At 39.7% G+C, this 18,637-nt stretch overlaps 1 protein-coding gene and 1 pseudogene across 2 annotated transcripts in view; one reads left to right on the forward strand and one right to left on the reverse strand.

The window, feature by feature from the left end:
* CDKL3 (cyclin dependent kinase like 3) overlaps positions 1-14,726 on the reverse strand; it is a 119,050-nt gene extending 104,324 nt beyond the window's left edge. For both annotated transcript variants that reach the window (XM_060178112.1, XM_007519907.3), the window contains exons 1-3: positions 14,594-14,726; positions 13,696-13,881; positions 10,377-10,571 (exon numbers count right to left, since the gene is read on the reverse strand). In XM_060178112.1, coding sequence (XP_060034095.1) covers positions 10,377-10,571; positions 13,696-13,860 — 360 coding nt within the window. In that variant the 5' untranslated portion in view covers positions 13,861-13,881; positions 14,594-14,726. The remainder of the gene's footprint in view (positions 1-10,376; positions 10,572-13,695; positions 13,882-14,593) is intronic.
* Positions 761-876, forward strand: LOC132537421 (small nucleolar RNA U13; annotated as a pseudogene).
* Positions 14,727-18,637: the final 3,911 nt, after the last annotated feature.

An 18,637-nucleotide genomic window follows, 5' to 3' on the forward strand; every position in this document is an offset into this window, starting at 1 on the left:
TCTTATATGTAAAAATAAAATTAGATCTTTCAAAGAAGAGAGAAAAAAGAAAAAGAGTAAGAATTGTGCTGGAGGGGGCTGGGCGGTAGCACAGCGGGTTAAGTGTACATGGCACAAAGCACAAGAGCCATAGTAAGGATCCCAGTTTGAGCCCCCAGCTCCCCACCAGCAGGGGGGTCACTTCGCAAGCGGTGAAGCAGGCCTGCAGGTGTCTACTTCCTCTCCTTCTGTCTTTCCCTCCTTTCTCGATTTCTCTCTGTCCTATCCAACAACAACAACAGCTACAACAGCTATAACAATAACAACTTCAACAAGGGCAACAAAATGGGAAAAATGGCCTCCAGCAGCAGTGGATTCATAGTGCAGGCACCAAGAAGTGACTCAGTAGTATTATGTATGCATAGGCCCTGTTGAGAATGGTTTCATTCTTCAACACTGCACTAAAGTAAATACAGGGAGTCGGGTGGTAGCACAGCGGGTTAAGCGCAATCGGCGCAAAGCACAAGGACCCAAGTAAGGATCTCGGTTGGAGCCCCTGACTCCCCACCTGCAGGGAAGTCACTTCACAGGCGGTGAAGCAGGTCGGCAGGTGTCTGTCTTTCTCTTCCCCTTTCTGTCTTCCCCTCCTCTCTCCATTTCTCTCTGTCCTATCCAACAACGACGACAACAAGAACAATAATAACTACAACAATAAAACAAGGGCAACAAAAGGGAAAAATAAATATTAAAAAATAAAGAATACGTTATTTAAATATTTCAGATCCTTTCGTAGTTCATAAATATGATGACTAGGATTTTATATTAAGTGAGATGTGCCTCGCTCAAATCTTGTTAAAAAAAAATACTACATTAGTCTATGGCCATACCTCCCTGAACATGTCCAATCTCATCCCATCTTGAAAGATAAGCAGGGTTGGATCTAGTTAGTACTTGGATGGAAAACATAGCACAAAACCAATCTGACATAAAAAATAATTGGAGTACTTCAGTAAATAGTTGAAAAAATAGATGACAGGGGCAAGAGCCTTTAACCTGAGGCTCTAAGGACTCAGGTTCAATTTCTAGTACCACCATAAATCAGAGCTCAGTAGTGCCATCGTAAAATTAAATTAATTAATTAATTAATTAATTAAAATAAGAGGTGAAAATAAATTACTTCAGTAGGGGGGAGGGGCAGCAGGTGGTTGAGCACACATGTTACAATGCTCCAGGACTTGGGTTCAAGTCCCCAGTCCCCACCTGCAGGGGGAAAGCTTAGCAAATGGTGAAGTAGTGTTTCAGGTTTCTCTCTGTCTCTCTCATTACCACCCCCTTCCCTCTCAATTTCTGGCTACCTCTAACCAATACATAAATAAAGCTAATAAAACAAATTTTTAAAATAGATGAAGAGCATATAGCAAAACACTGACAACTGTTAAATATTCAAATAATAATAATCCCTTGTTTGGAAAATTATTATGTTAAAAATCCAATGAATAAAATATGTAAAATAAAAATATGTAAAATGTAATAAATAAAAGTATGTAGAGTGGTCTAAATTGTAGCCTGGGAGATGGCACAGTGCTGAACTTTTAAGTACAAAATCTTGAATTTGCTCTCTTGTGACACATACCAGAATGAGGCTCTGATTCTCTCTCCCTCTCTCCATTAATAAACAAGTCTTTTTTCAAAGATTAGGCCTAAAATTAGGGGAAGCAGGGCTTTGTGAAGGAGGGGTGGAGTAGGGCCTAAGGAAGACTAAGAGTCCTTAGTAGTTAGCGGAATAACTAATAACTCATAATGCAACTGGAAATAGAGTAAAATTTAGCAAGCTCCATAAATTTAGGAGTCAAACCTTATACTCAAGGCTGCATCCTTAGCACTGAGTACAATTAATATTACTAGAATTTATTCAGTAAGTATTTGTTGAATAAAGAAAAGAGGACCATTTCTCTTCCAAGAGTGATCAAATATTTGCATTTGTATTCAGGCTGGTTCTAAAATGATTTTGAAGAGGCCTTTTTTAACCAGATCAAAAATGTTAATTATAAAAACAATCAAAATGAGAAAGATAAACTTCTAGAGATAAAAAACTTTTCCTGGAACTGGTTCTTACTACATAAATTCTTAAAAAGAGGACTTGGAGCAACCAATAGCACAGCTATATACAAGATACTGGGTACTATACAGCAAACCCTAACAAAAGGGCTTTTCAAAGTTAACCCAATTACCAAATAATGTGATAACATTAACTATCCATTGTCATTCTGAACCCTAAGACAGCAGGAATCTCACATCTCCACTATAGAGCATCTACTTCCCCCAGTCCTTGAACCTTTGGATAGGGCCCACTTTCCCATATACCTCTCCCAATCCATATCAACTAATATTGCATCTCCCGATCGCAACCTAATCAACACAACGATTGCCACCTCAACATGCTTCAGCTCAGTCTGTGTCCAGAGACTTCACGTGTGGAATGACAACCCTTCAGCTTCATTACTCGGGTGAGACCTTTCCTTATATAGTATTCTCTAATTACATCCCAAATGGTTCACTTCCTAACAAAGACCCAAAATCTAGATATACACCAGTTTCTGTGAGAGAGAGCATATGTTCACACGTATCCATAAACCACTGCAAAATATATACCTGAAAGCAGAAGTACACTAGAGTTTGCAGCGAGTACCCCCCTAACACTTCCTCCTCTCCACTGTTCCAAGCTTTGGGTCCATGATTGCTCAACAATTTGTTTGGCTTTGTATGTTAACTCTCTTTTCAGTCACCAGGTTCCAGATGCCATCAGGATGCTGACCAGGCTTCCCTGGACTGAAGACCCCACCAATGTGCCCTGGAGCTCCACTTCCCCAGAGACCCACCCTACTAGGGAAAGAGAGAGGCAGACTGGGAGTATGGACCGACCAGTCAACGTCCATGTTCAGCGGGGAAGCAATTACAGCAGCCAGACCTTCCACCTTCTGCAACCCACAATGACCCTGGGTCCATGCTCCCAGAGGGATAGAGAGTGGGAAAGCTATCAGGGGAGGGGGTGGGATATGGAGATTGGGTGGTGGGAATTGTGTGGAGTTGTACCCCTCCTACCCTATGGATTTGTTAATTTATCCTTTCTTAAATAAAAAATAAATTTAAAAAAAGAGGACTTGGAATGTCAGGCTGACAATATCTAATCCTGACAATTGAAGGCCTTGTTATATAATTGACTACCCACTATTTAACCTAAAATTTCTGTATTAAAATACATCACTATATTTAAAAGCATTTCTCCTTTCTAAAATCACTTACTGCCAATAGTACTGTAACTTGCCTGCTCTCAAATTTTAAAAATCTAATCATTTCACATTTACCTTTGTTTGCATCTTTTATATCTAGTTACTGAATCCCATAATTTCTCTTTTGAAATATTTTTATACTTGCTCCCTCCTGGCTTTCCTTTCCTTCCCTTGCCATTATCCCAGTTCAAGACCTTAGCACTACTTGGTCTGTCACAATAGACACTCACCTGATTTGAGTCTCCACCTGTATTCATCATCTACTTTTGTCAATAATTTAGGTTTTACTTTTGTTCTGTTAGAGGCAATGCTCAAAAACCTTCCAAGGTTTCCAAGCATACATAGGAGAAAGTATAAACTTCTCAGGATATATTTTGGGGCTATGAAAAACATCTCCCCAGGGTACCCATATAACCTTAGTACCTTTTTTTTCTGGTCATTTTTGTTCTTTTTTTTTTCTTAAGACTGCCTTGGAAATTCTGGGTATTTTCCAGTTCCAGATAAATGTTTGTAGCTTTTACGCTGTTTCCTTAAAGAAACTCATTGGGCACTTAACAGAGATTGCATTAAATATGAATAATTCTCTGGGTAAGATAGCAGTTATTTTAAGTTAACAATGTTAATTCTTGCAATCCTTGAGCACAGATATCTTTCTATTTCTTATTATCTTTTTCTATTTCCTTAAAAAGTGGCTCATAATTTTAAGTATTCAAGTTTTTCACCTTCTTTGTTCAGTTTATTTCTAGATAATGATAGTTTTTGCTGCTATTGTAAATGAGATTGATTGCTGGATTTCTTCTTTTGGTTTAGTGTTTGCATAAAGAAATTCCACTGATTTTTGTATGTTAATGTACTCTGGTGTGGTTTGGGAAATGGCACAGTGAATAAAGCATCGGACTCTAAGCATAAGGTTTTGAGTTCAATACCTGGCAGCACATGCACTAGATGTCTCATTCTTTCTCTCTCCTATCTTTCTCAATAAATAAAATCTTTTTTAAAAATGTAGCCTGCCACCTTACTATGTTGTCTGACAATTACCAGTTTTCTGTGGGATTCTTTTGAATTTTCTTTTAATAATTTTTTAAAAAAAAACTTTATTAGATATAGACAGATAAATTGGGAAGGGAGCTGGGTGGTGGCACACCTGGTTGAGTGCACATTTTACAATGCACAAGTACCCAGGTTTGAAACCTTAGTACCCACCTGAAAGGGAAAGCTTCACTAGTAGTGAAGCAGGTCTGCAGGTGTCTCTCTCCCTTCATGTGACCCTCCCATTTCAGTTTCTGTCTCTATCCAATAAAAATATTTTTAAAAAATTGAGGAGGGGACGATAAAGGGAAAGAGACACTTGCAGCCCTGCTTCAACACTCATGAAGCTTTCCCCCTGCAGGTGGGGACCAGGGGCTTGAACCTGGGTACATGTGCACTGTAATGTGTGGGATTAACCAGGTGTGCTACCACCTGGCACCCTCTTTTGAATTTTCTTTTTTTTCCTCTCTAAATATTGTGATAGTATTGTAAGTTTTATTTTATTTTAATGTTTATTTTTTTTACTAGAGCACTGTTTAGCTCTGGCTTATGGTATTACGGTAGACTGAATTTGGGACTATGGAGCTTTAGGCATGAGAGTTTCTTTGCATAACCATTATGCTATCTACTCTCGTCCTGAATTTCCTATGTATACCTGCAAATACCATCTGCAAATAGTGACAGCTTTACTTCCACCTTTCCAATCTGTAACCCTTTTATTCCTTGCTATAGCTAGGACTTCTACGACTATGTTAAAATAGTAATGGTGATAGTGGAAAGCCCTGTTTTGTACCTGATCTAAAAGGAAAAGTTTGCAGCTCCTAAGCATATTGGCTGTGACTCGACTGTATGTAGATTTGAGTACATTGAGGAATTTTCAGTCCCTGTCCCCACCCCCTTTTTAAGTTTTAAACATGAAGAAGTGCTGGATCTTGTCAAGAGTTTTCTCTTTTAAATTTTTTTATTATCTTTATTTATTTGATAGAGGCAGCCAGAAATAGAGAGGGTAGAGGGAGAGAGGGACACCTGCAACACTGCATCATCACTTGCAAAACTTTTGCACTGTAGGTGGGGACCAGGGTCTCAAACCTAGGTCCTTGTGCATTGTTACTTGTGCGCTTAATCAGGTGCACCACCACTTGACCCCAAGTTTTCTCTCCATATACTGAAATAATCATGTGGTTTTGCTTTTCTTTTTGTTAATCCGATGGTTACATTTATTGACTTTTTTTAAAATTGCCTCCAGAGTTATCACTGGGGCTCAGTGCCAGCACTATGAATCCACAGGTCCTGGCAGACATTTTTTTTCCTTCCTACTTTATTTTTATTTGACAAGATAGAGAGAATTTGATAGGAAAGGGGAGGCAGAAAGGAAGAAAGAAAGAAACCTGTAGACCTGCCTCACCACTCATGAAGGGTTGCCCCTGTAGTTAGGGAGTGGGGGCTCAAACTCAGATGCTTGTGCATGGTGACATGAGCACTTAACCTAGTGTACCACAGCCCAGCCCCTCTGTTGAACCATTCTGCATCCCTGGGGTAAGTCCTACTTGTTCATGATGTACTATCTTCTTTTTCTTTTTATTTTATATAAATATGTATTTATTCTCGTGTTCCCCTTGTTTTTTATTGTTCTAGTTATTATTGATGTTGTTGTTGTTGGATAGGACAGAGAGAAATGAAGAGAGAAGGGGAAGACAGAGAGGAGGAGAGAAAGATAGACACCTGCAGACCTGCTTCACTGTCTGTGAAGCAACTCCCCTGCAGGTGGGGAGTGAGGGACTCGAACCGGGATCTTTATGCGGGTCCTTAAGCTTCGCGCCATGTGCACTGCTTAACCCGCTGCACTACCGACTGACTCCCGATGTACTATCTTCTTTAAAGCATTGGTATACCTGGCTTGTTAGCATTTTGTTCAATATCTTAGCATCTATGTTCATCAAGCATTTCAGTTTTTCTTTTCTTGTTTCATGTTTGTCTGCTTTTGGTATCAGGGTAATGTTGGCTTCACAGAAAATTGTTATGACCCAGTGAATTATCTCACTTGAGTAAGTTTCTGCTTTGCCGTGTGCATGACCCATGTTTGAATGCAGTCTCCAGCCACAGTAAAAATTTGATGTATAGTCCCTTTATCTCTCTGCCTCTCTATCTTTACCAAAAAAGTGTTAAGAGAGATAACTACTGGGTGAAAATCCAAGATGAACTGATTCTGTGTGTTCTAATTATTTATTACATTATATTGCCTCCCCATGAAAGTAGATGGCAAGAAAATTAAAATCATAATTTCAGTTGCAAGCACAATCATAGTTTTCAAAGTCAAAAAGTAGAAGTTAAAATAGGTGAAAAACGTGTGGTGTGTGTAGATGTACCTGTGTCACTTATGAATAAAACTATTTTTGAGCATTTACTGTCATTTCTTTAAAATATATCTATCTTTTGGGAGTCGGGCGGTAGCGCAGCGGGTTAAGCACAGGTGGCGCAAAGCACAAGGATCAGTGTAAGGATCCCAGTTCAAGCCCCCGGCTCCCCGCCTGCAGGGGAGTCGCTTCACAGGTGGTGAAGCAGGTCTGCAGGTGTCTGTCTTTCTCTTCCTCTCTCTGTCTTCCCCATCTCTCTCCATTTCTCTCTCTTATCCAACAATGACGACATCAACAATAATGACTACAACAATAAAACAAGGGCAACAAAAGGGAATAAATATTAATATATATATATCTTTCCAGCAAGTAAAGCTCACATTAGGAATAAAATATCTGGGAGTTGGGCGGTAGCGCAGTGGGTTAAGCGCAGGACTGGCATAAGGATCCCAGTTCAAGCCCCCGGCTCCCCACCTGCAGTGGAGTTGCTTCACAGACGGTGAAGCAGGTCTGCAGGTGTCTATCTTTCTCTCCCCCCTCTGTCTTCCTCTCCTCTCTCAATTTCTCTCTGTCCTATCCAACAACAATTACATAAATAACAACAACAATAATTACAACAATTAAAAAAAAAGGGCAACAAAAGGGAATAAATAAATATAAAAAAGGAATAAAATATCTCCACAAAAGTCTGCTGAACTGAATGCTGAGCAATGCAACACTAAAAATACTAAGGCAACCCTGAAAATCAAAATATGTAGTCTTTCCCCTTTATTGATTTTTCATAGCTCAAATAAGGTTCTACACCTTTCAGTCACTTTATTTCTCTTTCTTTTTAGACTGTCACATTAATATGCCACTCCCCAGCCTAAGTTGCAGTTTCTACTCTAAAGCTCCCTTCACTTTTTTGTTGTTGTTGTTCTCACAAGTGTTTAACCACTCCAAGCCAACAAGATACCTCAATCATCCAACAGCTTGTTTATGCAGAATCCTTTGCAATTACCTGGGAATTTTTACCTTCCTCTTCTGGAAGAAGTATTCAGTTTTCATTGTCCAGACCAACTTTTTCAGGTAGGAAAATAGAAACAACAGAGAGACACCATAGCACTAAAGTTTCCATGAGTGTTATGGGGGTAAGTTAGTCTGGCTTTTAAAGTTTTAACATGGAAAAAATAAATAAGGTTTCAGCATTGGACTGGTAGGATAGTTCACCTGGATAGTGCACCTGCTTTGTCATGTCTCCAGTGGGGAAGTTTTGGTGCTATGGTATCCTTTCCTCCATCTCTTTCTGTCTGCAAAGTTAGCCCCAAGAAATAAAACCCAAGCAATAAAAGACTGTAAAACAAAACAAAACACACATATAAATTTTTTTTCCAGTTAGAGGTGCCCCTACTATTGATTCCTTCACACTTGATCATTGATTCTTCTTTAACCTGCCATACTTGGCTTGCCTTATAGACACAATTTACCTTGTGTACACTATTTTTTTTACCTGTGTAGTAGTAAATGACCTCCTACAAAGGCTCTAATTTTCACAGTGTGAGCTAATATGTATGAAAAATAATATCAATGACATTCATGAAAATGCACTTATAGGGTGAGGGTATATAGCATAATAGTTCTGCAAAAAGACTCTCATGCCTGAGGCTCAAAAGTCCCAGGTTCAATCCCCAACCTTACCATAAGCCAGAACTGAGCAGTGCTCTGGTTAAAAAATAAAATGAAATGAAAAAAATAACCAGGAGGGTGGGTGGGGTAAAGATGGGATGGGACACAGTCTTTTGGTGGTGGGAATGGTGTTTATGTACTCTCCTATTAACTTGTAGTCATATAATCACTACTTAATTAATATGAGAGGGGGAAATTGAATGTCTCAAACTTTTTAATGCACATGGGATGAGTCTTCGAAATGCTGACTCTCTTAAAAGCTTAGACCAGGGAGAACAGATATTCTCCCTGCAACTGGTGGCATTACTCTATAAGACACAGCTATATACAAATAATGTAATAGGATATAAATTATGATGATATTGTGCATGATACAGCAAATCCTAACAAAGGGATTTTAAAGTTAACCCAACTGCCAAATAATTTGATTATAGCAGTAACTATCTATTGCCTTTTTAAATCCTAAGACCGCAGGAAACTCCCAATTCCCCTATAGAGCCTATATATCCCCCAGTCCTGGAACCTCTAGGGTGGGGCTCACTTTCCTGCATGCTTCTCTCAATTCATACCAAATGATATTGCATCAGCTGATCCCAACCTAATCAATGATTAGGTACCACCTCAACATGCTTCACTTCAGACTGTGTTCAGAGACATCAGAAGTGGAATGTCAACCCTTCACCCTCATTACTCAGGTGAGACCTTTCCTTTCATAGGAATACCTAATTCCATTTCAGGTGGTTCACTTCCTAACAAAGTCCAAAACCTAGGGATAGACCAGGTCCCATGAAATAGAGCATATGTTCACATGTATCCATAAATACATGTATCCATAAATACACAATTGTCTGCAGTGAGTCAGTATAAAGTTCATAATGAAATAGTCTCTACTTAGACTTAGATACCCTCCTCACCTACTTCCTATTACATTTCCCTCACTCACTCCAAAGTTAACCTTATCAAAGTAAGGACTGCAAAAGCTGAAAAAGTGCTCAAAAGAGACTGGCATACTTTAATGATAACTCTTTAGTTACTACCAGGCCACCCCATCAGCTGGGGCCCTATTTGGGGAGTCCTGAGATTCCCAAGCAGAGATAATGGACCTAGACCTCAAATAAATCAGTCAACAATATTTATACACCTTTCCCATATTTGGGAGCTACTCTCTTCCCTGATCCAGCTTTCTGGTCCTTTTTCCAGCCATGAAATCGCCTCCCCAGACAATAACTTGGATCAACCTGCATATCAGATGTCAAGCTCAGAAAAAAAAACAAAAAAAAAAAACCCTAGTATAGTCATGGGCCCTTTGGAATATAATTAAAAATAGGCCTACTATTTATCTACAAAACGGAGACACCCCCCCCCCCCCAACTCATCATCTGAACCATTCCAACCTTTAGGTTCATGATTAGTCTACAATTTGTTTGGCTTTATATGTTAACTCTTTTTCAGCCACCAGGTTCCAGATGCTAGCATGATGCCAACCAGACTTCCCTGGACAGATAACCCCACCAATGTGCCCTGGAGCCCCGCTTCCCCAGAGCTCTGTCCCACTAGGGAAAGAGAGGGACAAGCTGGGAGCATGGATCAACCTGTCAGCGGGGAAGCATGTTCAGAGGGGAAGCAATTACAGAAGCCAGACCTTCTACCTTCTGCACCCATAATGATCCTGGGTCCATACTCCCAGGGATAAAGAATGGTGGTGGAAATTGTGTGGATTTGTAGCCCTCTTATCCTACAGTTGTTGTGTTTCCTTTTTATAAATAAAAATAAATAAAAAAACTTATATTGGGTTATTGCACCAAAGTAAAAGACTCTGGGGTAAGTGGAGGGGGGGAGGGTTCAGGTCTTGGAACATGATGGCAAAGGACTTAGTGGGGGTTGTATTATTATGTGGAAAATTGGGACATGTTATACACATACAAACTATTGTATTTACTGTGGACTATAAACCATAACTCTCCCAATAAATACATTTAAAATAAATTTTAAAAAACATGAAAAAATGTACTTATGATTCATTTTCATCCTACAGGTAGGCTTACTCTGAGGCACTTACATTATTATTGTGAAGATACTCAATTGCTCGAAGGATCTGGAAGAGATATTTTCTAAGTCGTTTACTCTCTAGTCCATGACAAAAATGTTGTAACTCATCTAATATGGTGTGGTCAATAAATTCAAACACCAAGTGAATTTTCTTTTTCTGTCTAAAAACTTCAATCAGATTGACCAGGTTCTCATGACGAAATTGCTATTGAAAAAAGGAAACAAATTTTTAATAAATTAGATCATGCACAATACTTTGCACATATAGTATCTATATAATTCTTTCCTCCACGCATTTCAATTGCAATTTTTGACAGAACTGTTAAAATTCCTATTTGAAAAAAACCACTATTTTATAATGAATATTTGTAAAGCAATTTAAAATTACATCTATTAAAATAGTTTAGAGTAAGCCATTTTAGATTACTAAAAGATCACCTATTGTGTTTTAACTTGGTTTGTGATTAAATTTAACATCTGAAATGTAAAAGATCCTTTTATTTTCAAGTGAGTATGGATTTAAATGCCACTAAGTTTATGATGTGAATTTAGAGACATCAGTGATTCTGAGAACCAGACTCTTGAGACTAAAAAGAGTGGAGGAGATGATGTAATGGTTATGCAAAGGACTTCACTGGCTGAGGCAACAGTGGTACCAGGTTCAATTCTCCATGCTACTATTAGCCAAAGCTGAGCCATGCTCTGCTAAAAAACTAAGATTAAAGTAAAAAAACAAGTTTCAGGGAGGTGTTATAAAGTCACCATACTCTAAAACAGTAACAAAACATTTATAGGTTGCTGGAATAACATATTGGTTATTCAATGAGATCCTCATGCCTGAGGCTCTAAAGTCCCAGGTTCAATCCCCCAGCCCACCATAAACCACAGATTAGCAGTGTTCTAGTAAACAAATAAATTATAAACTTCTCAGGTCAGTGTAATACTAATTTATAGTCACAGATACATCTTATAGGGGTCAGGCAGTAGTACACTTGGCTGAGCCACATATTACCATGCATAAGGACCTGGGCTCAAGTACCTGCTCCCCACCTGCAAGAGGGAAGCTTCACAAGCAGTGAGGCAAGTCTTCAGGTGTCTTTCTTTCTCTAACTCTATAAGCTGCTTCCCTTTCAATTTCTCTGTCCTATCAAATAAGATAGCAAAAAAGAGGGGCCAGGTGGTGGAGTACCTGGTTGAGAGCACATGTAAGGATCCAGGTTCAAGCACCTGGTCCTCACCTGCAGGGAGGAAGCTTCACAAATGGTCTTTCTCTCTCCCTATCTCCCCTTCTCTCTAGATTTCTCTCTGTCTCTATCCAGTAAATAAAAAAATAATTTAAAAAGAAAGAAAAAAAGTGTGTGGGGAATGGCCACCCAGAGCAGTGAATTTACTGTGCATGCACCAAGCCCCAGTGATAACTCTGGTGGTATATAAGAAAAAAAAAGAAACATCATACAAATATACCATTATTTTTATGTATATTTCTGTTTATTGTCTAATATTCTACTAACCAACAAAATACTTTTTTTAGGTTGCTAACAATAAAATAAAACTAATTTCAAAATGTCCAAAATGGTTATTTCTATGAAAATAAATCAGGCTTACTTTTTTGCACGTTTCTTTTTTGAAATCACTGGCCTTCACTGCTCTGGGTTAACTTTTCCAGAGAAAGACCACAGCACCAAAGCTTCCCCCAGTGTTATGAGGGTCAGGGCCTAGAACATAAGTTGCCAGCATGGCAAAGCAAGGACTTTCTCGAGTGAGCTATCATGTCAGCACTGCTTGTGCTATTGAATACATTCTCAAATACTTAATCTTATTCAATTTTCCAAAAATATTTCTTTGTATGGTGAAATATTAAAGGTTAGATTTTCAATAATAGAAGAGTATATCTTTTTTTTTTTTTTCCTTAAATCAGAGCACTGCTCAACTATGAGTTATGTGGTGCTGTGGATTGAGCATGGGACCTTGGAGCATGACAATCCTTTGCATAAGTGTCATGCTATTTCCCTGGGCCAAAAACTACACATTTCTTTGAAAAAAAATTATTTAAGCATCCTGGGAAGTGGAGTAGTGAACAAAGTATCTGACTTGTAAACATGAGATTCTGAGTTTGATGCTTGGTAATGCATATGCTAGAGTAATGATCTGGGTCTCTCATCCTCTCTTTCTTGTAAATAAATATATATTTTTTAAAAGTATGTATTTATTTTAATGAGAGACCAGAGAACTCCTCATCTTTGGCATATGGTGGTGGTGGTGATGAAGCCTGGGATTTCTGTGGCCTCAGACACAAAAGGCTGGAGCAGTACCTTGGTTATGTTTCCAGCCCAGAAGACTGTAATTTTATGGGGGGCAAATACTTCTTTAATAGCAATGGCAGTTTCATCTTTTCAGTTTACATACAGATTACAGAGATTAAAGTACTTAAGACATGACTAATGGAAAAACATGATACATTTTTTTATAGTTGAATTAGCAAGCTTATCTGTAGAAGAGTGTGTAGTAATGAAAGAAAACAAAAGTAACCAATTTGGAAAAGGGTAATGGGGTATTTCTAGGGATTTCATGGTTTCTCTGATCCCTTATCATTGGGTTAATCTTTCATAATGCCTATGAAGTCACATAGACTTGACTCAAGTCGCTTTTGCCTTAGATAGGAAGACTGAATAGGACGCCAGTAGTTGTCCTTAGTTGAAGGGCTAATGTTGTATCCCAAAGCAGTCAATTATGTTGGCTGTTGCCATAATGCTATCACGGTAGCACTTGGACAACTTGCAAAAAAGAGAATTTGGGAGTAAAACAGGTATCTGGTATTACATCTTGGCCTGCCTTATCCTGGAACAGAATAGTTTCTTCCTCTTACCTAATTTCTACACATTATCTAAGGCTTAATTCATGTCCCGTTTCCTCCTTCTCTACCCAACAGGCTTTTGCTTTAGCCACCTGGAGTTTATTATGAGCCACTTTTTATTGTTTATTTGTATATGTCCACCCACCCTGCTTTTCTGATCCTCCTGAAGAGGTTGCATTTATTGTTACCTCCCTATAATTTTAGCATTTACCACAATGGCTCAAACAATGCAAACATTTTCATATGAATTATTTACACCTGGGTATTTCTAAATTAATTCACAGTATATTTTTCTTGTTACATTGTATGTAAGTACATCTAACTTGTATCACTACAAGGTTACATAATATAGTTAAGATAGTTACCATGCTTTTATATTACATGGCTCAAATGTGTTAACTAAAATATCCTTTCTGTAACTTTTATTTCATAATAATTTTTCCTTTGAGAGTAATTAAAGCAAAAAGAAGCAAACCTTTAGAAACTTTATTTCTCTTGTTGCAATTTTGTTGACAGATTTTTCTGGATTCTCATAAAATATTTTAATGGCCACTATCTGACCACTGACTTTATGTTTACACTTCATGACTGTTCCATAGCTTCCCTCTCCCACTTTTCCAAGGGTTTCATACATCTCCATTTTCAAGCCCGATTTCTACTTCTTCAAAGAAAGAAAATATTAAATATTTACACTTTTAAGTATTCAAGCTGGATAGTGAATTTTCACAAGCCCCAGTTATTTTTTAAAATCAGTTTCCTAACTTACCACACCCACCACCAAAGTCCTAGTGCCACTCACACTTTCAATTTGACCAGTCTTTCCCTCAGACCTCTCCATCCTTGCCCCTGCTAACCACCATAAATTTCAGTCTAAGTCATTTTTGTTGTTAAAATATATAAATACTTTTTTTTGTCCCCCATTAATGCCACTGCCTGGGGCTCGGTGCCTCCTGGCTGCCTTCCTCCCACTCCCTCCCATCTCATTCTTTCTCCTGAAAGTGGGGACTGGGGACTTGAACCTGAGCATGTAGAAACACTTTGAAAAATAGGAACGTCTTCCATAGACCCTGTTTGTCTCTGGGATCTCTGCCATAAGATGCCTTTGTGGGACTCCAGTCCTCAGAGAATTTAGGAATTCTACTCCTGCCTCAGTCATTTCCATCAACACAGATGCCCTCACTCCAGGTCCCCTATCAAGGGTGGGGGTCTCCCCGCTTCCAGCCGGCCTCGGCCCAGTAGCAGAGGTGCGCACAGCTGGAGTCGCCCATAGATTAAGCGCCGGGATCCTAGAAAGCCGCCGTCCCGCCCTTTTTCATAAAACTAGGTGTCTGAGGGCCCTGGACCAGTGTCGCTCCCTTCGCCCCATAGTCGACCTTGTCCAGTCAGCCGCCACAACCAAAGCCCATTCTGTAGTCCCGTCGGCTGGGCTCAACACAGTCCCAAGCAGGTCAGCGGACTGACGGTCGACCCTTTTCAGCCACCTAGCCCGCAACCATGGCAACGGTGAGGCTCTCCTAGCGCTCTGAGCCTAATGCGCAAGACCGGAACACTGGCTCGCCGGACCGGAAGTTAAAACTGTGGGAAATGGAAACTGAGTTCTCCGCCCGCAATCCAGTGGAAGGTGGTTGGACTGACGGATGAGGGGCGGGGTGAGGGTGGAGGTGGGCGCGTGTGTTGCAGTAGATCACATGGCGCCTACTCCCGAGATTGGATTTGAGCTGAAAGGGGGAGGATCTGAATGCTGACTGCTGCTCAACTGCAAATCCTGCTGGGAAGGAAATCCAGGAGGTAAACTAATCTGACCTATGATGCAAAGGATCCTTTAAGAGAACATCTGCTGCTTGTTTGGGGTCCTCAAACAGTGGCTGGTGCCATTAGGTGGAGAGAGAAATGATAAAAAGACTTGAGAGTCTTGTGTAACTACACTGTTCTGAGATACCTGATTACGTTAATACTCTATAGGCCTGAGTTCTACTTTGGCTGTCGACATTCATCCTTAAATTGGGAAAAAGGTGGTTGTAGATCAAGAACATTTCTTGAACACATGCTATATGTCTTAAACATTTTAGAATTCGTGTCAGCCTTCCTTAAGAACTACCGTACCACATTTTAAAACTCCTTCCTCAGGAAAACAAATAATGCAAAGGGTTCTACCATACACGGATTGACAGACAACGGGGGAGGAATCATCTAATTGACGTGTGATTCTGCAGGAGTGGCAGCCATCAACGAATAAGAACAAATGCCCAGAGAGTTCCCTCTTTCCCTCAAAATTTCATTTTCCCCTGTAAAATGATTTAAGTAGAAATGGCGGGCCAGGTGGTGGCGTACCTGGTTAAGGACACACATTACAGTGCGCAAGGACCCAGGTTCAAGCTCCTGGTTCCCACCTGCAGGGGGAAAGCTTCATGAGTGGTGAAGCGAGGCAGCAGGTGTCTCCATTTCTATATCTTCCTTCTCAATTTCTCTCTTCTCTCTTCTAATAAAGTTTTAAAAAAATCATTAAGGGAGTCGGGCGGTAGCACAGCGGTTTAAGTGCAGGTGGCGCTAAGCACAAGGACCAGTGTGAGGATCCTAGTTCGAGCCCCCGGCTCCCCACCTGCAGGGGAATCGCTTCACAAGCGGTGAAACAGGACTGCAGGTGGGGAGCCCTTCTTTGTCTTCCCCTCCTCTCTCCATTTCTCTCTGTCCTATCCAACAGCAACGAGATCAACAACAAGTACAACAATAAAACAACAAGGGCAACAAAAGGGAATAAATAAATATTTAAAAAAATAAAATAAAAAGAATCATTAAAAAAGAAATAATAATCACTAAAAAAGAAATGGCAACATCTCACTCCTAAATAAAAGTATTATTATTCAACAAATTCTAGTCCAACGAGTCCTTTCCCGTCGCATAATTATACCTGAAGTTTATTAAAAGCCCCCCCAACTGTACTGTATACCGTTAACCCTCCCAATAAAGTGGTAAAAGAAAAAAGTGCCACCCCCTTTTTGAGTGAGCTAGAATAAAAGCATTTGCTTACTTGCAGTTGTTTCTATACTGTTGAGGTTCATATTGAGAGGAGTGGGAGATGAGGTGTGATGGTTTCTGTTTATCATCTAGTTACTCGGGACTGTCTTCTTTCTTTCCTTCCAAGGTTATCGCTGGGGCTCAGTGCCTGCACTACAAATCCAGTGCTCCTCGTGGCCATTTTTTCCCATTTTATTGGCTAGGACAGAGAGAAATTGAGAGGGGAAGGAAAGATACAGGGAGAGAGAAAGACACCTGTAGACCTGCTTCACCGCTTATGAGGCAGAGCTGGGGGTGGGCTCCAACCAGGATCCTTAGGCAGGTCCTTGTGTTTCGTACTATGTGCGTTACTGCCCTGCCCCAGGATTATCTTTCTTTATGAAGTTGTTTAACTATATTATAAAACACAATGAATAAAAATTAGTAGTTTTAAACTCGCTGAAAGTATGTTTATTATGTATTGTGGGTTAATTATTCAAAAGGGGCAAAACGAATCAGTACCTGCCCTCAGTGAGCTCACAATCTAGAATTACACAGTCACTACAGTTAAAAAAAAAAAAGTACAACTTTTGTTAGAAGTATAACTTTAAAACTGTTCTCTTTACAAATGAGTCTGGCAATCCTGGTCAGTGTAGTGAATGATTCTTGATTATACTACACTCTAATACTTTAATGAAACATTTTACTAATTTAAAAAATATTGGGCAGGGGTAGATAGCATAATGATTATACAAAGAGACTCTCATGCCTGAGGCTCCAAAGTCCCAGTTCAATCTCCTGCACCACCATAAACCAGAGCTGAGCAGTGCTCTGGTAAACTAAAAATTCAAAAAAATTATTTAAAAAATCCTAATTTAAAAAATATTTATGAGAGGGCAACTGACAGGGAAAGAAAACCAGATAATCACTATGGGACATGTGATGTCAAGGGTCAAACTAGATAAGTCATTTTTGTGAAGTCAAGGCTTTATTCACTGCACCAGTTCCCAGGCTGCCATTTTACTAATTTTGTTAAAAGCATTAATTCAATTTGGAAAACCTCATACTTGGTTTCCAAAAACAATTAAATGCTAGATAGTAACCTAGAAGGTGGCTCAGGAGGTAATGCACAGAATTTCCATGTACAAGGTCTTTGGTTTTAATCCATGGCATATAACATGTGTGAGAATAGAGCAGTGTGCTTTGGTTTCGCTTATACATTTTTTAAAAACTATTTATTTATTCCCTTTTGTTGGTCTTGTTTTATTGTTGTAGTTATTATTGATGTCGTTGTTGTTGGATAGGACAGAGAGAAGTGGAGAGAGGAGGGGAAGACAGAGAGGGGGAGAGAAAGATAGACACCTGCAGACCTGCTTCACTGCCTGTGAAGCGGTTCCCCTGCAGGTGGGGAGCCGGGGCTTGAACTCACTTATACATTTTTTAAACACAAATAGCTAAATGACACAACAGATTATATATATATAAAGAGACAGAGACAGAGCTCGATCTGGTTACTGGGGTTCGGATTTTCCAAGAAAAGAAAACTACAAGTGCATCTGGGGAAATACATTAATTGGAAGAGCTTCGTACTTTCATGCCTTTAAATTTCTGGTTTGATCCCTGGTACCACAAGGACTGGAGTGGTGGCATTCCCTCTCTCTCTTAATAATTAAGATTAAAATAAAGAAAGAAAAGAAAAAGGGAGTTGGGCGGTAGTGCAGCGGGTTAAGCGCAGGTGGCGCCAAGCGCAAGGGCCGGCATAAGGATCCAGGTTCCAGCCCCGCTCCCCACCTGCAGGGGAGTCTTTTCACAGGTGTCTTTTTCTGCAGGTGTCTTTTTCTCCCCCTCTGTCTTCCCCTACTCACTCCATTTCTCTCTGTCCTATCCAACAATGACATCAAGAACAACAATAATAACTACAACAATGAAACAACAAGGGCAACAAAAGGGAAAATAAATAAACATTAAAAAATAAAAAAATAAAAAGGCAGAGAGATTCTCATGCCTGAAGCTCCAAAGTCCTATGTTCAATTTTCTGCACCACCATAAGCCAGTTCTGAGCAGTGCTCTGGTAAAAACAAACAAACAAACAAACAAAATAAAGGAAGGAAGGAAGAAAAAGAAAAAACCTAATAAATCACACAAGATGAAATCAGGCTTTTTTTTTTTTTTTTTTTTTTTTTGCCTTCAGGGTTATCGCTGGGGCTCGGTGCCTGCACTATGAATCCACTGCTCCTCAGACACCGTTTTTCCCATTTTGTTGCCCTTGTTATCGCTGTTATTGGACAGGACAGACAGAAATCGGGAGAGGAGTAGGGGAAGACAGGGAAGAGGAAAGACACCTGCAGATCTGCTTCACTGCTTGTGAAGCGATCCCCCTGCATTTGGGGAGCCAGGGGCTTGAACCAGGATCCTCAATCTGG

This window comes from Erinaceus europaeus, chromosome 2, assembly GCF_950295315.1.
Source record: "Erinaceus europaeus chromosome 2, mEriEur2.1, whole genome shotgun sequence".
NCBI lineage: Eukaryota > Metazoa > Chordata > Mammalia > Eulipotyphla > Erinaceidae > Erinaceus > Erinaceus europaeus.